The sequence below is a fragment of the Carassius auratus genome, chromosome 21, assembly GCF_003368295.1.
Source record: "Carassius auratus strain Wakin chromosome 21, ASM336829v1, whole genome shotgun sequence".
NCBI classification, from domain to species: domain Eukaryota; kingdom Metazoa; phylum Chordata; class Actinopteri; order Cypriniformes; family Cyprinidae; genus Carassius; species Carassius auratus.
Window position 1 is genome coordinate 7965842 of NC_039263.1, and position 25622 is coordinate 7991463.

Consider the following 25622-nt stretch of genomic DNA (forward strand, 5'->3'; position numbering starts at 1 on the left):
CTGTGACAAGTATGTATTTTTATAATAGATCTAATTTTGTCATTTTTGTTACATTTATTTAACCAAAAGTGTTTAATCAAAGAGGGACACACAATTTTATTTTTTATTTATATTTTAATTTATTTTGAAGATTGTGTCATTGTAAGTCACACAAATGGGAAATTTAGATTAATCTGCATAAGCGAAAATCAGAACAAAATAAAGAGTACATTTGTTTTGAGCAATTTCTTTGTCGGTTGTAGTTTGTTTTTAAATAAATAAAAAAAATCGATTTATATTGAAAATCGGGTTTGGTGTGAAAAAATCTGAATTTTTTTTTTTTTTAAGCCATATCGCCCAGCCCTAATTGACGGTGATGTGTTGAAAATATTTTGTAGCTATTGTTCTGAAGTTGGCTTTGTTTAAGTCCCCCGTAACAATACACATATTGCATCTGAGTAAGTGGTTTCATGCTCACTTATATTTCCACACAGTTCCTTGAGTGCCTGGTCTGTGTTGGCTTGAGGGGGAACATGAACAGCTCTGATAATGATCGCTGTAAATTCCCTCGCTAGCCAGAATGGTCGACAAAGAAGCATATGAAATTCTACATCAATGGAGCAGAAGGATTTAATGGAGTGTAGGTTCCTCTCATCACATTTACATTTACATTTAGTCATTCACCAGATGCTTTTAGCAAAGCGACTTAGAAATGAGGACAATGGAAGCAATCTAAATCAACAAAAGAGCAATGATATGAAGTGCTATAACAAGTCTCAGTTAGCTTAAACGCATTACACATAGCAAGGGCTTTTAAATATTATAATAAATAAAAAGAAAACAGAATAGAAAAAGAAAAGAGCAAGCTAGTGTTAGAGGTCTTTTATTTTTTGCTTTTGTTAATTGCATAATAAATAAAAAAACAAAAACAGATTAGAAAGCTAGTTATTTATTTATTTTTTAAAGAATATAATTAGAATAGTGAGTGCTAAAGCTAGAGGATTAAATAAAGATGGAAGAGATGCGTTTTAATCTGACTCTTTAAGGAGATGGCTAAGGACTCATCTGCTTGGATTGAGTTGGGAAGGTCATTTCACCAGGAGGGAATATTTAATTTAAAAGTCCATAAAAGTGACTTAGTGCTTCTTTGGGATGGCACAATCGATGTGCGTGATGGATTGTGATGTGGAAAATTGTGCACTGATGTTTTTAATTGTATTAATGAAAAACATAGCAAAGTCGTCAGATATTAGAGTTGATGCAGGAGGGGGAGGAGTAGGACAAAGGAGCGAGGGAAACGTTTTAAAAAGCATGCAAGAGTTAGATGAATTGTTAATTTTGTTATGGTAGTATTATCTTTTAGCAGTGTAGACATTAGCAGAGAAGGAAGAGAGGAGTGACTAATACACATTCAGGTCAGTAGTATTTTTGGATTTATGGCACACCCTTTCAGCAGCTCTAAGCTTAGAACAATATTTACGTTGGACAAATGTTGCTAACAGTTTAGGGGAAGGAAGCAAATATGAAAACATAACAGATAACTGGGAGGATGAGAGTAAGCGTAGGGTTATATCAAAATATGGGTTAGTGATGTGTCAGGTACCATGTTGAGGATAAGAGTGAGGATGAAGTGATCCTTGGTGTGCACTGGTGTAACCTGTACATGATCAGTGGAGCAGTGTCGTATGTAAATAAGGTCCAGTTGGTTGCCTAATTTGTGAGTAGCAGTAGTTCACACTCAGTTGAGATCAAAAGAGGCAAGCAGAGTGTGGAAGTCTGCAGATAGAGGCTTATCTAGGTGGATGTTGGCAGTCAGTCTCCAAGCATAACTAGGGGAGTACTATCCTCAGGACAGTTCAAGAGCAGCACTTCTAATTAATCCAAAAATGTACTTAGTAGTCCTGGGGGTCGATAGACAACTACAAAATATATTTGAAGAGGGTAGGTAACAGTAACTGAATGAGATTCAAACAAGCTTTTGATACCCAAAGATGGTAAAGGATTAAATTTACAATCAATAGAGATAAGCAGACGAGTACCTCCACATCTTCCAGTCAAACGGGAGGAGTGGGAAAATAAAAAATTATTGGAGAGTGCTGCAGGTGTAGCAGTGTCCTCTAGTTTGAGCCAGGTCTCTGTCAAGGCCATGAGCTTTGAATGACTAATAATAGCAGTAATGAAATTGGCTTTGTTTACAGCAATTCCAGAGACCAATAGAAAAAGAAAGTAGTGTATTAACAGACATAGGCAAAGTGTGCAGGTTGTTAGGATTGTGCTGCCTACAGTGTGTGATGCGTGGTTTGCGAGTGGTTTTGGTAGTAGGGATCTGGAAACCCATAGTAAGAATTGGTTATAAAAACTGAAACAGAAGTGAAACAAGTAGTAGGAAAAAATATAAATCAAAACAATACTTGTATCCCTTGCCTGTGTCACTGCCTGGTGGAGTCACATGGTAGAGTCAATGGTCGACTTTACCTTCTTCGGTCTTCACACCAGGAGGGCTTAACAGGACCACTATTGTGGTATACTAAAAATGTTTATACCCGCTAGACAAAACAGATATTGCATTCAGCTTTACACATTTCACTGTTTATCACAACAAAGGTCTAAGCAAGTGCACAACACTGACAAGGTATGTGATAAAGTACAAGACCAAAAGCAGCACATCTCAACACAGTAAACAAGCAAGCATTTCCTAGCAATGACAACTGTGCTAAACACTGAGACAATAAATAAATACACTTACGATCTGCTTTTAACTTCCGCTGCTTTTAACTTAACACAGTTAACAAACAAGCGTTTCCTAGCAATGACAGGGTTTTTCCTACATTGAAAAGTTTTTGGCGGCCGCCAAAACGATTATTTGTTCCGCCGTTTGATCTGTAATTGGGTTTTGTGAGTGAAGCAGGCTACTGAAGGAGTAACGGAGAGAACGAGCACAGCGCCCCTCCCCCGCGCGGGCACTCTCTATCTTCAGTTCTGTCTTTGCTCTCTCCCTCGCATCAAAATCAACTGATCCTAATGGTCGGAAGACTGAATACATGTTTCACGTGGTGCATTCAGAAAAATGCCCTCTCTTCCTTTAGGGCCCTGGTAATTAGTACTGGTTTTACCCCAGTCAGGATTTCCACACAACATGTCCGCTGTCAGGACCTAATGACTCCTTTGAGCTGATTCATTATAATGAATGGTTAAAGCTGGAGTCACCAACCCGTCGATCGTGGTCGACAAGTCGATCTTGGAAGCATTTTAAGTCGTTCGCGAAGATTTTTCAGAATCCGAGAAAAAAATTATATCATTTTTTTATTCATTATTATTTATTAATTTAAAATGCACCATGTGTGAGCCTATTGTGTGTAGTAAATTGTGTCTAGGGGAGGGAGAGGGGCACGCACCTCCCAAAACAGACGAGACATTTATACTTGACGCAACTGTTTTAGACTGAAAACCAGACCATACAAATGATTTAGGTGCAGGTGCAGATGTGATGATATGTACTAATATCCGTCTGCTTTGGCATGATTGTTTTAGGCCTGTCTGTAACCGATTGATTATTGAGGTAATAGGGGTGGCACGGTTCACAAAAAAAAAAAAAAATTCGGTTCAACAACACACGGTTCGGCACGCGCTTCAACTTAAATCTGACAAAGCATCTTTAATATCATCTGTAATATGGCTTGCTATAAATGGCACGTAAAAAACAGGGTTCAGCTAATAAATGTTTCTGTTGATGCTTGCGAATTCTGGTTTCCCAGACATTACAAAAACATGAGAGAAAAAAAAAACCCTGGACAAATCATTCACTCTTGTTCAATGCAAATGCTGTATATGAGCAGTAATTTATTCCATCCTCAACTGGGTGCTGATATCTGTGTTTAAACTAAACTCGTTTAAGCTTTGTCAGTTTAAACATTTAAGAGCCAGAGGACACGATCTCGCACTCACAGTGAGAAGATTTGTGCGTGAGCTCATCTGAAGCACATAAACGCTGCCTTGGCATGCACGCAAATATAAGCTCTCTCTGAAGTATTGTGTTTAAATGGACAAATTCACACAAAAATCATGTCAAAATGCCTGTTTTGGTAAGTATCCTACAGCAGACATAGCCAGCTGAACGTAGGCCACTGGATCAGTGCATTCTCTTAAAGTGACAGTCTTTATATTAATCGAACAGCAACAACAAAGAAATCACTCACTGCTCCTGATTAAAAAGCTTTTGTAACTTTAATAAGGAACAATCTTTAATTTATACAGTCAAATATAAGATGCTGTTTTACATTTGATCCCTTTATTCAATATCTGTAGCTAAAAATGAATGTAGGTCTGTAATTTGTGTGAACATATTTTTGAAGAATTGAAGGATGACTGTTGTCATAATATTTTGTATGCTAGTTGCAGTAACCTGAGTATTGCCATTTTGAAGTGTTTGAAATATGTTTTAAAAGGGAAAGTGAAACAGTACATTATTGGCTTAGGCCTGTAATTGACTGATTATTTTTTTTAGATACAAGTAATAAGCCTGTGGAAATACTTAATGTTATATTACTGTTGAAAATTTTTAATTATAGTTGGCAGTTTGTATAGTTATCTAATATTTGTATAGTAGCATATTAAATAATTTGCTATTGACTAACAGGCAACAAGAATGTCAGAGTAGAACTTACATAGTGGCCATTTTTTTATTTTTTTTGCAAGTGGTAGATCTTGGTTTACATTTGGACTTTGGATGTGATCTTAGGCTCGAAATGGTTGGTGACCACGGGGTTAAAGCAATTGGTCTGCCCGTCAGTGTCTGAATGAGTGTATAACAAATCATTACTTTTTAGTAGGGGTGACCGTTTCAGTACAGGGCTTTCGGTACGGTGCACGTGTGTACCGAATGACCGAATGCAATATTTTGTATGCAGAACATAGGTTCATTTTCGTGTTTCCAAACGAACATATTAATGTCACAGTGTCTTGGTTGTGTTCCCTGGGTTTCCACTAGGTGTCCTCCTTTCCCATGGTGTCTTGTCACCTTATCACTTCCTGTTCCCTTATTTGGTCACCTTCCTCCTTGTTTGAGTTAATTGATTGTTCCCCACCTGTCTCCAGTTCCCTCATCATCCTTCTGTGTATTTATACCGGTCTGTCTGAGTCTGTGTCATGGAGTCCTTGTCTTAGGTGTGATACTTTCCATAGTCTGCTCTTGCCGTGTGTTCTTGTTTTGTTTTTTATGTCTATTGGATATTCTGGTTTTGACCCTGCCTGGACTGTTTACCCTTTTGGATTGCCGCTCAATAAACCTCTTACCTGCACTTGGATCTCTCCTGTGTTTCCTGTATCACCGAACGTGACAATTAAGTGGCGGAAGTCTCCGCGTTCAGCGCAAATCCCACCCTGCAGCTGAAGGCCGGCGACACACTGGATGCATGGCGCAAGCGTCTCAGCCGCGTGGCGTGTCCGTTTTTAAGTCGGCTCCCATGTTAACAGGTTAGAGCTTGCAGACTGCCTGCGTGAGACGCGCGGAAAATGTTTGCATGCTAGACGCCTATTTTTCACGCGACACGAAAGCATGTTAGAAAGCGTTTCTAGGCAAAATAGAATAGGAAAATATGTTTGTCATTTTGTACACAAATACATATTAATTCATGACACTTTGATGTTTGAAAGTCTATAGGTTGACATATATTCAGATATAAATGTAATAAAAAAAAATAATAATAATTATAGATTTTCAAATATTGCACCTGTCAAATATAGTCTATTTTGCTGTCAATACTGTTGACAGGTGCAATATGCCAGTGTGTCACTGGCCTAATGTTTTCAAAAGGCATCACGCGAGTGTGAACATCACTACAAATAGGAAATAATGATTGTAATTCAAACGTAGCTCCTGTTGGCATTTAAACAGACCTTTGCTCTTAATTCCGATCGGTCCAACGCAATAATGAAATCTGAGCAGGTCTAAAAACTGAAACTGTTGATGCTGCATTTTACACTTTGGGAAAGAAATATATATTTCAATATGAGCAGGCCTATAAGCTGGGATTGGTAATGCTGCACTGTAATCATAGTTATTTATATTTTAGTATATGATATTGGTTTGAGACTGAGAGTATTTTATTTAGTGGAGAACTTTGCAGCAGTATTTTATTTCTTATTCTTTTTTTATTTTATATATATATATATATATATATATATATATATATATATATATATATATATATATATATTATTAAAAAGTATTTAAAAAAAAGTGTAAACAAATTGTTAAAAAAAGTTTATAGTAATAAACAACCTGCAGTTTAATTTTTGCATTTCTTTCCTTTACTGTACCGAAAATGAACCGAACCGTGACTTTAAAACTGAGGTACGTACCGAACCGTGATTTTTGCGTACCGTTACACCCTTACTTCTTAGAAGAACTTACACATCTGAAATGAGAAAGTAAGTGTGCTTACCCCATTTAGCAAGAGTGTTTAGTAAAATTTGGCCTATGACAATAGTTAAACTGGAGTGAGATGAAACTAGATCAAACCACAAAGCAAGCGGTTGCTAGCTAGCTGCTAATTTTCTTAAATTTTATATGGTAAAAAATGACACTATTACACCTTTTAATGCTACATTTTTAATGCTACTTTTTAATTGATATGATTATACTAAAATAATTATCAGGTCTATCAAAAAAGGATTTTATCTTTCTAAACTATGTAAGCCAGTCATGGAAAAATCACAGCTTTTTTTGCAAAGAGGGCAAGAAAGGATGACAGTGATCATTTTTTCATTAATAAATAGGATAAGAAATAAAATCACAAACTGTTTCTTTGTATTTATTTTAAATGTAACATTTATTGTCAATATTGGGGTCATGTGATTTGCTGTGTGTGGATGACCATGTGGGTCAGCCACCACCGAAGACCAATTTTGACCCAGGAAAAACCCTGAATGACATCTGCACTAATCACTAATGAGAAAATAAATAAATACACTTATGATTTGCTTTTAACTTCTGCTGATTTAACTGCTTCTCTCGAAGAATATTTCTACAGTGTCTTTTGTTTGGTTTGCGCTTGAACACACTCTACTATTTATCACAACAAAGGTCTAAGCAAGTGCACAACACTGACAAGGTATGTGATAAAGTACAAGACCAAAAGCAGCACGTCTCAACACAGTAAACAGGCAAACATTTCCTAGCAACGACAACTCTGCTAAACACTGAGACAATAAATAAATACACTTACGATCTGCTTTTAACTTCCGCTGATTTAACTGCTTCTTTCAAAGAGTATTTCTTTACACTGTCATCACACCATGAGTTGTTGATAAAGAAGCAAATTCCCTCACCTGTTTTTTTTTCCCTGTGAGCTCTTTTGTTTTGTCTGAGTGGTGCACAGAGAACCCCATAAGCTCAATGGCTGAGTCTGGAACCTCTGCAGACGTCCAGGTTTCTGTGAGGCAAATAATGCAGCAGTCCCTTGTTTCTCGTTGCTATGAGAGTTTGTTGTCCAGTGACTAAGGAAAATGATTGGGAGAGGAGGTCAGCGGGGACGACATCTGAGTCTGAAAAGGACGCTGACTCTGTTCCCTCTTTTCCGATGATGTTTTCTCGGTCGCAACTGTGGGGCCCAGACAAAGTGCTCTGATGTCTATAAACAAAGCAACAGTGTTCAAGAACTCAAAGTTCGGTTTGTGTTGCATGACGTAGGAACCATTGTTTAAAAGCGTGTTTCTATCATAGACAGTTGTACTAACAGCATCCAACGTGTAGAACAACAAAATAGCAAGTAAAACATATGAAAAATGGCAGAGTTTACTCAGAGTTTGCAACATGGCTGTCATGCTTGGCGCCATCTATGTTTAACTAAAACTAAAAATCATTAGGCATACTCAAAGTATTGGGAGAGTTTCTTATTACTACAATATATTTTTACATTTGCATTGCCAAAATGACTGCAGCATGCTGCATACAATTAAAACAAAATAGTCAAAGCAGCACACATTAAGTACAAAAGTTTTTATCTCTTTGGGAAACGTGCATTTCTTTTGGCCAGTTTTTTTGTCTCTCTCTCTGAAGTGCCACATGTCTATTGAGAAAATACAAAACAATATTACAACCACACACATATATATATATATATATATATATATATATATATATGTGTGTGTGTGTGTGTGTGTGTGTGTGTGTGTGTGTGTGTGTGTTTATTTTTATTTTTTTCAAAATGAGGCATTTGTCCCAAAACAGACATTTTGTCTAAGCCTGCTGTGCAAGTTTGAAATGCTCATCAGTCACTTTTTTATATGAAAGAACAAGAGATTCACACCTTTATTTCAACCCACACAAGCTATACAGGATTACCCCCAAACCCTAACCACCCCTAGCTCAACTGAATTTAGACATACTGGTTGCTTAGTGTAAAACTGACATGCTCTATCAAAAAAAAGAAAAAATAGGTGGTGTTACACAAACTAGCAAACTGTAGAATACACACATCTGTATTTAATAATCAGTGTTGGGGAGTAACTAGTTACATGTAACAGCTTTACGTAATTCAATTACAAAATAAATGTAATTGTAATCAGTTACAGTTACTAAGAAAAAAATAGTAATTAAATTAGTTACTTATGAAAATGTTAACTGTTGCGTTGGGTTCTTTTACAAATAAAGACTGTTCCCTTGAGTGTTCATCAAGCCGCTTTATTAACAGGCTGCAACAATAACATTGTGCGTCTCTCACTCTGCTCATGCAGTACTCCCCCATCTACATGCCCGTGTTGCCCTCTAGTGGTAACATGTAATATAGATTACACCACATCCCCCTTACTGAAGGTAAGTTAACTACCCTTAGCTTTAACTCAAACCATTAGCATTTATATATATATATATTTTTTTTTATAAATGCCACATTGGTAGCCAACTGTAAATGTCTGGGCATAAACATTTTCCATACCATTTTCTTTTCCCTTATCAAACAGTTATTGAAACATTAGAACATTTTCAATGCACAAATTCACATTAGATTAAGGCATATTCAGACTTATTCGAAGCATACTGAATTGTTAATGCATTCTTTTATAGATCCAGTCTTTTTGGTTTTACCACTTCTCTACCAGACCTGGTTCGAACAACATCTGGTGTTTGATGTGCTTGTGGCTCAGAAAGTATCTCTGCAGGAGTGTTTCTTTCATTAGACTGGGTCAGTTGTGTTTCAGTATGAGTCTCTGATATCGGCAAAGGCACAAGATGACTGCGATTCCTTCTAATAGTTCCCTGCGGTCCACTGATGACATAGGACCGTGGAGTTGGGTGGACAGATGTCACTGTGCCTGTTGCTTTTGCATTTGCAATCCAAACAGGGTTTCCGGGTATCAGTTTATCCAGATCTCTTGTTCTGTGTCTTTTGTTGAAACATTCGGTTTGTCTCATCCTTCTCTCCCTCTCTACATGCCGAAGTTGTCGAAGATTTGGCACACAAGGCTGTAAGGCCTCTGGAAGCATCGGCAGGGTGGTACGAAGTCGACGCCCCATGAGTAGCTGTGCAGGGCTGTAGCCATTTGCCAGCGCTGTGGTCCTATAGGCTAATAGAGCTCTGTACGGATCACTAGCTTTCTTGAGGAGATTTTTAACTGTTTGGACAGCTCTCTCCGCCTCACCGTTGCTTTGGGGGTATCTGGGACTACTGGTCACATGCTCAAAACAGTATTCACTTGCGAAGTCTTTCATTTCCTGACATGCAAACTGCGGGCCGTTGTCCGTGATCAGTATCTCTGGTATTCCATGACGTGCAAATATTGATTTCAAATGCACAATGACATTGGCAGAGCGAGTTGGGCTGAGCTGAGCAATCTCTATATACCTAGAGAAGTAGTCCACTAGCAACAGATAGTTTTTATCTTTCAGAGCGAACAAGTCAGCACCTAACTTCTGCCATGGTCTTTCAGGTAAATCTGTGGGCATTAAAGGCTCTCTTGCATTGACTCTTTCCTGTATGCACTGTCTGCATTTGAAGACAAGTTCACTGATCTGGTTGCTTAAACCTGGCCACCACACTGCCTGACGGGCACGCTCTCTGCACTTAACCACCCCCTGGTGCCCCTCGTGTATTTTGTCCAAAACTGAGTTTCTCATGTTAGCAGGAATAACTAACCTTGTGCCCCTAAGTAGTAGTCCGTTGTGCACACTCAGAACAGCTCTCTCAGGCCAGTAGTGCTTCACCGCTCCTTGTAGCTGGTTACGATCCGGCCAGCCTTCTGCACAGTACCTTATGACTTGAGAACAGACACTGTCAGACATCAGCTGCTCTTGAAGATCTGCCAGATATTTACTGCTTGTAGGAAGGCCCTCTAGCACAGATTCAAGGTAAATATTAGTGTCCTCCATAAGATCTGTATCAGCGCCCGTAACACTGTTTGTAAGCGGTAAGCGTGAGAGTGTGTCAGCTGTGGTGAGACTTTTGCCAGGGATGTGCTTTATTGTGTATGAGTACCTCATTAAGCGCATACGGAATCTCTGTATCCGCGGCGGAAGCGCATCCAAAGCTTGTCCTCCCAGAAGACTCACTAGTGGCTTGTGGTCAGTTTCGAGTTCAAAGTGAAGGCCTAGAATAAAGTCATTAAACCTCTCACAGGCCCACGTAAGAGCTAGCGCTTCTTTTTCCACCTGAGCGTAGCGCTGCTCTGTAGGTGTTAAAGATCGGGAAGCATAAGCAACTGGTGACCACACATTTCCCTCTTTCTGTAGCATGACTGCCCCCAGGCCAAATGAAGAGGCATCCGCGGAGATTTTCTGTGGCTTATTCGGGTTGTAGAGCTGTAACACAGGAGGAGAAGACAGTTCGTGTTTAAGGTTGTGAAACGCCTTTTGCTGGTCGTGCCCCCAGTACCACATGTTCTTAGTTGAAAGTAAGTCTCTCAGTGGTTTATCCTTTTCAGAAAGGTTTGGAATAAACTTCCCCAGTTGGTTCACCATACCGAGAAAGCTCCTAAGCTCACTCACGTTGCTTGGCTCCTTCATGTCCTGAACAGCTTGGGTTTTGTCTGGATCAGGACTCATTCCATCTGCTGAGACGATGAATCCAAGGAATTTTACTTTTCGTTTGTTAAACTCACATTTCGACATGTTCAACGTAACGCCGGCTTTCTCTGCCCGCTGCAGGACAGCATGCAGTCTTGTGTCATGCTCCTCTACGGTCGATCCCCAGACCAGGATATCGTCCATGTGACAGACGACTCCCTCGAGATCTGCTGTAACCTCCGTCACCATCATGTTTTGAAAATGTTCGGGCGCGCTGGAGATGCCAAATGGCAAACGGTTAAAATGGTACCTGCCGAATGGCGTAATGAAGGTGGTGAGGAGTGCAGACTCTTTGGATAGTGGTATTTGCCAAAAGCCCATATTTGCGTCAAGTTTAGAAAAATACTGAGCACCTGTGAGCATGCCTAGCGTTTGGTCTACAGAAGGAAGTATGTATCTTTCACGACACACGGACTCATTTAAAGGTGTCATGTCCACACAGATACGCACCTTCTCTTTGTCCTTTTTGGGAGCTACAACCATGCCACAGCACCAGTCGGTCGGCTCGTCCACGCGACTAATAACTCCCAACCCTTCCATTCTGTCCAGCTCTTCTTTAACTTTGCCCATGAGCGGCAGTGGCACGCGCCTTGGCACTTTTAGCGAGAAGGGCTTTGCATCAGGTTTTAGTTTTATGGTGTATGGCTTTTGTACCCGCCCAAGTCCTTCGCATAACTTGGGGTATGCTTTAGTCACTGTCTCTTTGTTTATAGTATCGACTCTGGTGATAAGCTTCAGTCTCACCGAAGCAGTTCTACTCAGCAGTGGCACGCGGAGGTTTCGGACTACATAGATCTTCTCAGTAGTGCTCCTATCACCATACACAATAGTCTCTGTGGTAGACCCCAAAACAGTTAACGCAGCCCCACCCGGTCCATAGAGTGGTTTTTCTGCCTTGTCCAATGCTTTGTCTTTGAGTTTGAAGCTCAAAAATGTTTGTTCGGAAATAGCAGACACATCTGCTCCGGAGTCTAACTTGAAGGTCACCTTATGTCCGCCCACGTTTATGTCTGCCAGCCATGGTTCTTCTCCAGAATCCACCTCACCCAGAAAAAGTCCAGCCGCACTGTCCGCAACCTCGTTCACAGATGTGCTGGACTTACAGACTCTACCATAGTGTCCGCGTTTTCCACAGTTATGGCATTCTGCATTTTTTGCTGGGCACTGCACTGCTGCGTGTGCGGGTGCCTTGCCACACCTGGAACATGCTTTACTGTCATGTTTGGTCTGCTGAAACTTCGGAGACTTAATCTGTTTTTGCTCTTTGGTTTTAAACTTACTCAGCTTGGCTTTTCTAATTTGTACTGCATCCATAGCTGTTTTGCTGGCGATAACTTCACCTCTCAGGTCAGTTTGCTGTCTCTTTATTTCTTCAGATTGTCTTGCCATAGTGATAGCTTTAGCTAGGGTGAGATCTTTGTCAAGCTGTATTCTTTCTGACAGAGACGAATCTTTAAGACCCACTACAAGCCTATCTCTCAAAAGATCATCATGAAGAGCACCGTACTCACAGTTTTCTGCTAGTGCATAAAGAGCTGTAATAAATGTGTCCACAGGTTCTGATGGCTGTTGCACTCTCTTGTTGAATTTTGCCCTCTCGTAAATCACGTTTTTTCTTGGGACAAAATGTCTGTCGAAAGCTGTTTTGACTGCATTGTATTGCTGGCGCTGCATGGCCGTTAGCTCGAGCCCTCTTAGCACGTCGTCAGCCTCATCTCCCATGCAATAAACCAGAGTATTAACTTGGTTTGCTTCCGAAGAACTATTCAGGTTACTTGCCAGTCTAAAACGCTCGAACCGTCTACTCCACCTTTCCCACTCTTGAGGCTTTGCAAAATCAAACGGCTCCGGTGGTTTGATGGTGAAGGTTGCCGCCGCCATTACTGGACCTGCCGCCGCGGCTGCTCCCGCTGCTGAGGCTCCTCTCGCTTGGTCTTCCTCACTCATAATAGCTAGCCGGGCGTAAAGCTGACTTCCTTCTCAAAGCACAGCCACTTCTGACACCATGTTGCGTTGGGTTCTTTTACAAATAAAGACTGTTCCCTTGAGTGTTCATCAAGCCGCTTTATTAACAGGCTGCAACAATAACATTGTGCGTCTCTCACTCTGCTCATGCAGTACTCCCCCATCTACATGCCCGTGTTGCCCTCTAGTGGTAACATGTAATATAGATTACACCACAAACGATTACAAAGGGGATTACATTTGAATCTTTACACACATCCACATACAGATTTATTTATTTCCCAAATTGCACCTACTATTCTGAGGCATACCGATATAAAACACAGTCTGGTTCGTAGAATCCAGTTATAAAAAAAAGGAATTTAGCCTAACGCGGATGTAATATGCCATATTTTGGATGAATAAATCAAAATAGGTCAGTACACTTGAATCAAAACGCGATATGGACAAGTGTCTGAATATTAAGCCGCAAAAAGACAATATAAGAATCCTGCATGTTCTGGGTGTCTGTGGAAATCAGGCTCTGACTGGCCATTGGGAGAACCGGGACAATTCCCGGTGACCTGGCAGTGATTTGGCCAGCTATATTAATATTGCTATTGTGTAATTGCCTGACGAATGTACTAAAGTGATTATTTCCGAATCCACAATTCGATAATTAAATCTCTAATAAATCATGAATCAGTTAGTCGTGACTAGTGACACTTCAGCTTGTGCACTCTTCGCGCCTCTGCCAAATGGTTTGGATCAGACTCAGAGTAATCAATGCAAGAGAGAGAAAGGAGTGGACTGTGGAAGCTCAATGGTGGAGCAGAGAAGCAAAACTACTGTTCAGGGTTTCAAGTGCAGCTTGTTTACTTAGTCAAGCAGCAGTAGCCCATTGTTCATCAGTCATCACTCAACATAATGTATAAATGATATCATTATTATCTATTGTAACTATAGTAATTTAGCAGAAAAATTATAATGTTTTATCAGAGGTTTAAGGGGAGCTAGGTTAGACAACAACACAACCCTTATGAAAATTAACATGATTTTGCTATGAATGCAAAGGCAATGGTTACTATTGTTAAACCAAGGTAAACACAAATTATATATATATATATATATATATATATATATATATATATATATATATATATATATATATATATATATATATATATATATATATAGCATGGTTCATTTTTTTGTAAGGGAAAAACATGACTCATGCTCAGTATTAGGATTTTTCTATAAATATATTGTATATTGTGGTGATCCTACTCATTTTGACATGTAGGCAATTTAGAAAGTATAGTTTTATTAAATCTTGAGTATTAAAGTCATGAGAGAGATGGATATCAGGGCAAAATAAAGAGAATGAAAAGATAAATGGAAGTGAAGGTGCAGTTCAGGAGAGAACTTTTGATTATTTTGCATGTCCCCAACCTAAGGATATAAACCCTTTTTTTTTCTTTTCTTTATGTGAGGTCCATACAAAAATAAGGTTGTCTATGTTTCAGAAGTTGTTTGTATGAGTGTGAGATTTCCCGGTCAGACATTTTCTCTCAGTCGGCCCCTCCTGGAAATGAATGGCACAGACATGTATTTTGATTACTACACATAGGCCTACTAAAGCTCGCAGTGTTTAAATTTACGTGAACACTAGACTTGTGTCCAGAGCCCAAGGCGAGAATGTCCAAAATTCAGGGTCTACATCCTTCGGAGGACTCATTTGAAGGATGTTACGTCACAGCGCCGCGACGAAGGCTGTCCAAATTCGTAGGATCCTTCAAATGCGGCCCACAAATGCGTCCTCCTTTTCCCCGAATTGGAAGGATGGGTGTGGTGGATCCTTTCGCGTCCTACCTATCCCATAATTCTTTTCGGCAGGACGAAGCGAGTGGTAGCGGAGTGGGGGAGGAGTATTATTTTCGATGTTTTTTAAAAACTGGCTTTTCAAAAATATATATTTTCAGTGGTTTTCTAGTAAGGCATTTTGTTTTAGCGTTAAGGATTTTTTTTTTTTACATTTGTACGTGTATATGTAAAAAAAAAAAAACAAGTTTACTTTCGTAAACTAGCTTCTTCATTACTGCCTGTGTGAATATCCCCTTACACACAGCTTATTTGTTAGTGATTGAAGCTGTTTTTAACGCTTCTAAGGACGAAAGAGCAGACAGAAGTGTTTATAAAGCTCCGGGGAGAGAACGATGAGCTCTTCACCCGTGTCTTCCTTTGCGCTGTCACGGTTGCTAGGCGCCAGGATATGAGCAACGGGTAAGGGAGGGAACTGAAAGAAGGGTAGGCTGTCCAAATTCACAAACACCGACTTCCGGTTTTTGCGGTCGTCGGAGGACCTATCCTCCTTCAACCGGGTAGGAAGGATCCTAAGGAGGATGCAGACCCTGAATTTGGACACAGCTATGGAGGAACACGTGAGAGACACGCTGTATGAAAGCACATTCACTCTCTGACAGCAGATGGCGCTAAATGTAGCCCTTAGTTAACATAAACTGTCAATGAAAAAATTATTCTTAACGTTCAGTAATCTTAGATATTCCAATATTTAATAACACAATGTTAAAATTGAAAGTTGCAGCTGTGTTATTTATTGAGCTAAAATGAACTAAGACTTGTATTTTTTTAACAAAGATTAATAACATCTATAGTAAATGTAGCTATTGCTCATTGTTTAGCTGTGCATTTATCGAATGAGCACTATGTGATGTCCGAACTGATTACCAGTGTTGGGGAGTAACTAGTTACATGTAACGGCGTTACGTAATTTAATTACAAGGTTAATGTAATTAAATAGTCTAACTTTAAATTAATTAAAAACAATTAGTAATTAAATTACAGTTACTTATGAAATTTTTAATGATTACAAAGGGGATTACATTTGAATATTTACACACATCCACATACAGATTTAACTGAGACATAATTAATGTCTGTAATTAATTCTGAGACATACCGCCCTAATAATTTCCGGGATGCGGAAACACAGTCTAGTTCGTGGAATCCACAAGGGGCAAGGAACTCGACCGGAAGTTGAAGTCGGGTGTGGGGTGCCATCTTTTAGCAGAACTTCACTTGCGTTAGCATTCCCATTGACTCCCATTCATTTTGGCGTCACTTTGACAGCGAATAACTTTACATCTGAGGCGTTTAAAGACTCTGTTTGTCCATTATTTATTTCTAAAGATACATGACAATGTATAAAGGGCTCCATTACCTTCTATGTTACATTATGGCCCCGTATAAACAGTTTTTGTAAAAAATAGGCTAACGATTGCGTCATAACCACTCGTCTCTCTGTCGCATTACCGTACAGACAGGTGGAGAAGCTCGCAGGCAATTAACTTAATATGGCGTACTGGCGTTACATTTTAAAATACTATACAAAATAATTAAACAGAATACTTACTCCTGCTCACTCACGACAAAGAACTCCCCGCTCAAGCTCGCCGTCTCTGCAAGATTAATGATGGCAGTTTGCACGCACAGCTACTAGAAGATTTACATCTGTCAGGTTGCTGACGTCGTCAAGCTTCGTTTGAGTCTGCGTGTCAGAAACGGAAGTGCTAAAAAACGATAAAACTGGGCTTCATTTGTCTCAATTGAGTTCCAGTGGGGTCGCTGTGTCCATTTCTTTTACTGTCTATGGGAATCCAGTCATAAAAACGGAATGCCTAACGCGTACGGAATATGCCACATTTTAGATGACTAAATCAAAAGTAGGTCAGTACACTTGAATCAAAACGTGACATGGACAAGTGTCTGTGAATATTAAGCCCCAAAAGTGCAATATATGATTTGCACATTCTGCGTGTCTGTGGAAATCGGGCGCGGACTGGACACCGGGAGAACCGGGACAATTCCCGGTGGCCTGGCAGCCGATCTGACCCGCTATTTTAATATCATTTTTGTATAATTGCCTGCTGAATGTACTAAAGCAATCATTTGCGAGTCCGCCATTTGATAATTAAATCTCTAATAAATCATGACTTGCGCGCTCTCCGCGCCTCTGCCAAATGGTTTGGATCAGACTCAATGTGAGAGAGAGAGAGAGAGAATAGAGTGAACTGTGGAAGCGCACAGCTGGAGCAGAGACGCAGAACTACTTTTCAGGGTTTCAGGTCAGTTTCATCTGTAAAGATGCTTTTTTTTCTTTGTTTTTTTATTTATTTAATCAAACAGCAGCACGTTGCTCATCAGTCATCACTCAAAATACTATATAAAGGACATCATTATTATCTGTTGTAATGTTACAGTTGTAATTTAGCTGAAAAACAATTCGATTTTTTTAATAGGTTTAGGGGGAGCTATGACAGACAACAACACAACCCTTGCGAAAATTAACGTTTTAATATATTACTATAAATCCAGAGAAAATGGTTACTATTGTTTAACTGTGGTAACCAAAAATTGAAAATTTTTTACAAATTTATTTATTTAAAAATAAATACAAATCCATGTATTTATTACAAATCCACAAAACAAGGTTATTGTATATAGGCAAAAAAAAAAGCATGGACAATTTTTGTAAGGGAAAAACATGACTCGTGTACAGTATTTGGATTTTTTTATAAAGATATTGTAGTATTGTAGAGTATTGTATTGTAAAGTATAGTTTTGTTCTATCTTGAATATTAAAGTCATGAGAGAGATGGATAACAGGGCAAAATAAAGATACTGAAGACAAAAATGAAAGTGAAGGTGCAGTTCAGGAGAGAACTTTTAATTATTAAGCATATCCCCAAATTAAAGATTTAAAGCTTTTTTTATGTCAGGTCCATGCAAAAAAATATTTTTTTTCCATGAATTTGTTTGTATGAGTTTGAATTTTCCAGTCTGAATTTTTTTCCCAGTCCGCCCCTCCTGTAAATTAATGGCGAAGACATGGTTTCATTTACTACACATAGGCCTACTGAAGCTTGCAGTGTTTTCAACCTCTGCTGCCTCAATATAGGAGTACACAAGAACATAAACATAATTTCTAGAACTGCTCTGTCACTTCATGTGCATTTTACTTATTTTGAGAGAAAACTATCATCATATCATACAAAGAGACAGCAGTTTAAAAAAAGCACCAATGTTTCAGGAGTTTATTACACAGAAAATGACACATGCTTATTAGATAACTGTATTTGAGTTGATGTATATACTTTTATTTATTATTCTTTAATTTTCACAAATTTAGAAAAGTAATCAAAAAGTATTCAAAAGTAATTAGTTACATTACTTTAATAAAGTAATTGAAAAAATTACACTACTATTACATTTTAAACAGGGTAACTTGTAATCTGTAACCTATTAAATTTCCAAAGTAACTTTCCCAACACTGCTGATTACACTATATTTTATGTATTGGACTCTATTTTATGTAAAATCATTTTCTATTTTTAAATTGACTCATTTTAAGTCAATTTTTAAATCATTTTCATGTTCTTAAATTGCTTTTTATTTATTTTATTTTTTTCTTCATGACTTTTTTTTTATTTTTTTATTTTTGAATTACCATTGTGTACAAAATGTGCTATAAATAAACTTGCCTTTCCTTGCCTTGAATGTTAATTCATTAACTAAGGTTAACTAATAAGGTCTTACTGTAAAGTGATACCTATTGGTTTTTATAGTTTTTTTGCACTTTAATGTGTAATTTTTTTTTTACTTTTAGATATTTTTCTGTATTGCTTTGTTTTAAATGTTTAGTTATTTTTGTTATAAGAAAAAAAAGTTATTTAACCTGTTATACTGTATTATGACCACTTTTTTTAAATCAAAATTTCAATACCGCGATAATACTGTATACCCTGATAAAAGCATTATCAATTAACCGCAACAGGTAAATTTGATACCTGCATATCCCTAATGAACACACAAACATAATCTCTAAAAAAAACAGTTTCAAAAACAGTATCAGTATACTATTTCTTATGATTTTAAATTTTGAGACAAAATAATAATAAAAAATAATAAGAAGAATCATGTTAGTTGGCTTCAGTTAGCAAACAGATATATCCTTCAATTATTTCCACACTTAATTATACCTGTTAAAATGTGTTGTATAAGCTTTTGTTACTTTCACTGTTCATTTTAATGTTTCATACTGTAATCATAAAATATTTTCCTAAAATAAAGCAGGGAACCACTCGTTATAAATTATAGGGTTACACCAGTACTATTTTTAGTGATGTAATTTTCGCCACACACGCTTACCGTAGACCTTCGCATACGAATATAAAAAATATATTATACTAGTGAATGCCCCTATAATGTTTTTTTATATATTTATTATTTGGTTTTAATCTAAATGCATGCGCTAATGGAACAAACAGCAATCAAGATCATGCAACAAAAGTGTGTGCTCTCTGACTCGCTCTTGTGCTTATGCTAACTCTTAACATGATATTGACCCTTAAGAAACTTTCATTAATGCTGTCACGTAACAAATCTGTCCAAATATAAAATGAAATGAATAGATAATTTCTACATTGAAATAAAAATGTAAAAACTGCACAACTATTATAAATTGCGGATATAAATAATTGGGAATCATGAAAAAAATTCGAATAAAATAAAAACATGTATATATTATATGTTTCATATATGTATTATAACATTTATGTAGTTTTGTTTGCTTGGCTGTTTCCTTATAAAAGTCCAGAAATTTGTCAAGTTTTTATTCGGGTGTCATTTGAAATTATATGACGTCATTACATTGCCGTCTTGCCACCAGCCAATCGCTGCACTGCTGATCATGGTTTCGAGTATCGATACATATCCCCTTTTAAGCCAACATAATTGAACGCGCAATTATCTCAGATAAATCAATCCAGTGATACTAATCATACACAACAGGTGTGTTCGAAGAACCCAATTAGCCGGATCATGATTAGCACGATGATATCATCTTGGATGTGTCATTTGATCTCGGATGTAATAAGCGACATAAGAAGAACGGGCCCCTGATTAAAAAATAAGAAGAAGAAATGATGTTTGAAAATATATAACCTTTTAAGTCTAAATATTTAAGTATTTAGCTACTTAATTAGCAAATACACAAATCAGAATGGCTATTTAAAATTATTTAAATAGTTAGAAAAGTATTTAAAAAGTTTAGAAAGTAGCAGCTGTTTTATTTATGGGGTTTACAGGGTAAGGGCTGCATTTTAGGGATGTCAGGGTGCGATCTAGACAGAGGATTCAGATGTAGAGTAAGGAAAAGGATAATCTTTATTCTCGCCACAAAACACAAAATAACATAAACAATAATAAAATGCTCTGGCGCACACAGAGATCTCCGAGCTGGCGGCACACTGCGGACCACTCGCGTTGCCGGATATCCTAACTACGGATCCTTAGACAGGAAAACAGAAGTTGAGAATGAAACTTGGACACCACACAAAGCATGGGCAAAGACAAAACAATCTACTCACGACTACAGCCAGGAAAGAAGAGAAATATAAGGGAGTGGGGGAACGAGCGACAGGTGGGGAAGAATCAGCTCGTGATCTGCACAACCCTGCCACGATCAGTGCTACCGAACAGACAGGACAACACAGACTGCAGAGGAAGCTGAGACGGCACCCTGCACCGTGAGGGGACGCAATGATCCATCCTTCTCCATGATGAAGATCCCCGCCCCGGCTGGAGAGGATGGGGGACGGATAATGCCTGCTACCAGAGAATCATGTACATACCTCTCCATGGTCTCCCACTCCAGACCCGACAGAGAGTAAAGGCATTCCTTATGTGGAGAAGTGCCAGGCAGAAGGTCAATCACACAGTCGTACAGGCGGTGTGGAGAAGGAAATGAATCTCGGGACCTACTGAAAACCGCTTTCAAATCATGGTAAGCCTCCGGTACATCCACCAGGTTAACCAGCTCTTCCTGCAACATAGAATGAGACAAGACAGGGGGAAAAGCAGCACCCAAACACTGAGCTAAACAGAGAGGGATCCAAGCCAAAATAGTACCACAGGCCCAATCAATATGAGGGTTATGTTTAACCAACCAGGTGTGACCCAACACCACTGGAGCAGTGGGCGAGTGAATGAGGTGAAATCTAATCTCCTCAGCATGATTATCAGACAAAGTTAATGTGACAAACTGGGTGGTGTGAGTGATATTAGTGAAATGGGTGCCACATAGGGTCATGGCAGAAATAGGTTTGACCAGTGCCACGGCCGAAATCCCCAGACGAGTTGCCAATCTGGAATCCATGAAGTCGCCCTCCGCTCCAGAGTCAATCAATGCCGAAACCTGGAAAACAGCTCCCCCAAACTGTACTGAAAGCTTGAAACTCTGAACGGCCACCAGGTAGCAGTCGAGTTGTAGTGACGCTCACCATGCGCTCTCCATAATGTGAAAAGTGTCGCCCTGCCACAGGGCACGCTGCTACCACGTGACCCACCTCATCACAGTACAGACACAGCTGATTATCCAAGCGCTGGCGTAGCTCTCCTATTGTCAGCTGTGCTCTCCCAATCTGCATAGGCTCCTCCTCTGGGAGGATGCGGCGTTGAGATATCGTGTCACATTCTGCTTCATACAGGACCCCGGTGACGTGTTCATGGGGAATCCTTTCTCTTCGGTGCAGAGAACGGAGAGTAATCCGGTCGTCGACCTAAATGCTGAGGTCGATAAGCCCATCCAAGGGGCAGCTCTAGTGAATAGATCTCGTCCTTCCCATGCTCAGCCAGGCTGTGGAGGAAGTGATCCCAGAGAGCCTTCTCATTCCAGCCGCAGGACGCGGCGAGCGTGCGGAACTGAATGGAGTAACCAGACACCGACTGTTCTCCCTGCTGAAGCAGCGACAATGCTCGTGCTGCTTCAATATCGCATGCCGAGCTGTCAAACATCTTGTGCAGCTCCCCCGAGAATGACTCAAACAACGCACAACAGGCTTGCTTGCTGTCCCACATAGCCATTCCCCACTCTCTCACTTTACCTACTAGGATAGTGATGACGAATGCCACCCTGGAGTTCCGTGGGGAAACAGGAAGGCTGGAGAGTGAAAGTCAGTGAGAGCACTGGGACAGAAATGACCGACATGAGTTGGGCTCACCCAAGTATGGAGCGGGTGGATTAAGTCGCGGTTCCGCATGGCGATTAGCAGGTGGGACAGACGGGGCAGTTGGGACAGACGAGGCAGCCGAAGGGCTGGCCTGCAGCTGGTCAAGCCATTCTGCTAGCTGGTTGAGTTGGATTGAGATTTCAGAGTAGGCGCAACGATTTCCTCCTGCTGTCGACCCAGAAGAGAGCCCTGCTGCAGAAGAGCTCGGCGCAGCTCCGTTTCCTCTGCTGAATCCATTTAGTGCTGCCAGATATCCGAATTATGGATCCTTAGACAGGAAAACAGAAGGTGAGAATGAAACTTGGACACTACACAAAACACGGGCAAAGACAAAACAATCTACTGACGACGACAGACAGAAAAGCAGAGCCATATAAGGGAGTGGGGGAATGAGTGACATGTGGGGAAGAATCAGCTTGTGATCTGCACAACCCTGCCACAAACAGCGCCGATTGCCCAGAACACGAGCTACCGAAGAGACAGGACAACGTAGACCTCAGGGGAAGCTGAGACGGCACCCTGCACCGTGACACATCTGCTATCAGACAGTGAATATGCTTTCATTCAGCGAGTCTCTCAGGTGTTCCCCCATGTGCTTCTCTCACTTTCACTTTTTATTTTAATGGTGTATATAGTAATCATAAAATATTTTCCTAAAATAAAGCAAGGAACTACTTGTTATACATTATAGGAGTACACGAATACTATTTTATGTACTTGTTTACAACACAGCACACATGCCTTTCATGCAACATACAACGGTGTTGTGCATTTTGAGCAGTTGATGGGAAAAGTATTCTGAACCCTTGTGCATTGTTCAAATTCACTACCCTTTTGTTATGTTCGGGATGAAAACATCCACTCAATTAAACTGCTGTAAATATGTGTCAGATTCATATTATCTAAATTTTTTGCATAAATCTGTTAATCAACTTCCAAATCTTCCAAATCTCTTCAACTTCCAAATGTTTTTTTAAAAAAATCCAAGATTTTAACTCTTTAATTGCCAAGTTCATAAATTATGTCACTGATTTGGGGGGAAAAAACACAAAATGACTAATTTTCAATATAAAAGTAATTGTGGCAGGAATTTTTTAACAGTCTTGGGCATGTCAAAGATTAGTAGCAACAATGGCTTTGATGCATTTTTAGTTTTTGTGCAGCTTTAGATTTAATTTTTTTCTCCCTAATTTGTTGTTGGTGGCTGTTTTTGCAACATTGACTTCCATTATAACGACATTTTTTGATTGCAAAGCCATGACACCATATAATCATGCATTCTTGATTGTTTGTGGTTTTCCCTTTTGGGAAGAGGTGAAATTTGTTATTTTTACAGTTGATCACTATGTGGGACCATTAACCCTTTACATAGGCCTGTGCAAAAAAAGGCTTATTTTCTGGCTTGTATATGGAGTTATATGGAGTATAACAGCAAATTATAGTGTTTGTGTGTGTGAGAAATTCTTGATTGTTGGTAGTTTTCCCTGTTGGGAAGAGGTAACATTTGTTATTTTTACAGTTGATCACTTGGTGGGACCATTAACCCTTTAGATTCCACGAACATAACGAAAGGGTATTGAATTTGCCCAGAGTGTACTGTTGAGTTTTTGAAAAAATTCAAAGCATTTTCCCAAAATATGGGTCAAAATAAGATTTGTCTCCAAAAATCATTACATTAGCTCAAACACAGAAAAAGTTGTGGCGAGTACCAAATACCGGCACATGTCTAGTCACAGGCATTCCAATGCCGTTTTCCCAAGTGTTAACTATACAAATGACAAATAATGCCTCTTGACTCAATCCACTCAGCCCGCTCTGCTTATCAGCTCTTGCACATCTGCTATAAAGGCATTAATTTTTTATCAAATTAAAAAAAAAAAAATAAAAAAAAAATATATATATATATATATATATATATATATATATATATATATATATATATATATATGATGGATTCCCCCAATCTTCTGCATGGCCAAACTCTGTATACAAAACCATATTTATTTATTTATTTATTTAAAATCGATTTATTATTATGTAAACATGTTTAAATTGATAAAAAAGAATGATAAAAAGTGATACATTTCAGCATGTCATGGTCTCTGTATTTGGGAATAAAATGTGTTAACTAGGCCTAGCCTATAACACTCAACAATAAGCCACCTTTTTCAGTCGTTTTATTTTCATGGTACAATTCACACATCCTTAGATGTAATCTAAACATTCCAAATTAATAATTTAATTTAATATTAATTTAATAAAATCATTTTTCATGTGATTTCTAGTTTTTCATGTTGCAGTTTTATTATTATTCTTGATTTCCAGCAACTTATTATTATTATTATTATTATTATTATTTTTTTTTTTTATGGTGCGAGTCTGAATAAATTGCAATGTGAATAAAGTCTCATGACCATGCAGCCTTGTACACATAGATACTGTATGTATGCTTATACAGTGGACCAATGGCTAACGTCAAGATTTTTTGTTCAAAAAGTTTCATTAGCCCGTAGATAGCAATGAAAGTCAAGTCAAGTCAAGTCACCTTTAATTATATAGCGCTTTAAACAAAATACATTGCGTCAAAGCAACTGAACAACATTCATCAGGATAACAGTGTCTCAATAATGCAAAATGATAGTTAAAGGCAGTTCATCATTGAATTCAGTGATGTCATCTCTGTTCAGTTAAATAGTGTCTGTGCATTTATTTGCAATCAAATCAGCGATATCGCTGTAGATGAAGTGACCCCAACTAAGCAAGCCAGAGGCAACAGCGGCAAGGAACCAAAACTCCATCGGTGACGGAATGGAGAAAAAAACCTTGAGAGAAACCAGGCTCAGTTGGGGGGGCAGTTCTCCTCTGACCAGATGAAACCAATAGTTCAATTCCAGGCTGCAGCAAAGTCAGATTGTGCAGAAGAATCATCCTGATGGTCCTCTGAGACAAGGTCTTTACAGATCTGTATCTGGGGCTCTAGTTGTCCTGGTCTCCGCTGTCTTTCAGAGCAGTAGAGGTCCTTTCTAGGAGCTGATCCACCATCTGGTCTGGATACGTACTGGATCCGGGTGACTGCAGTGACCCTCTGATCTGGATACAGACTGGATCTAAAAAGCCCCGTGATACAACAAGGAAATTGTGTAGTTTTAATTGATTTCATAATGACTGTTCAATAACCATAACATGCAGTAAGAGCCTTTGGGTAAATTTAAATTATTATAAAGTTATTCTTGTTTTGTTTTGAAATATTCTCACTATTTTTATATATCAGACTTTATCTTGCGTAAGTGCTTTTAAACTTTAATTATTATTATTATTTTATTTCTTTCTGCAGGACGGCATGGGTCACCTGCGTATCACAGAAAGAGGCCTGAAACTGGAGGGTGATTCGGAATTCCTTCAGCCACTATATGCCAAAGAAATCCAGTCCAGACCAGTAAGTGCACGTCAGGGCCTATCAGTGCGAAAATAAGGATGACGTATATTCTTTGTTTCACACAATGTCCAGGCATAATAATATCAGAGAGGCTGCAGTGGACGGATGGCCTGAT

At 38.9% G+C, this 25622-nt stretch overlaps 1 protein-coding gene across 5 annotated transcripts in view; it reads left to right on the forward strand.

The window, feature by feature from the left end:
• sgcd (sarcoglycan, delta (dystrophin-associated glycoprotein)) overlaps positions 1 to 25622 on the forward strand; it is a 471077-nt gene that overhangs the window by 338453 nt on the left and 107002 nt on the right. For all 5 annotated transcript variants that reach the window (XM_026195716.1, XM_026195718.1, XM_026195714.1 and 2 more), the window contains one exon: positions 25406 to 25507. In XM_026195716.1, the coding sequence (XP_026051501.1) occupies positions 25406 to 25507 (102 nt within the window). The remainder of the gene's footprint in view (positions 1 to 25405; positions 25508 to 25622) is intronic.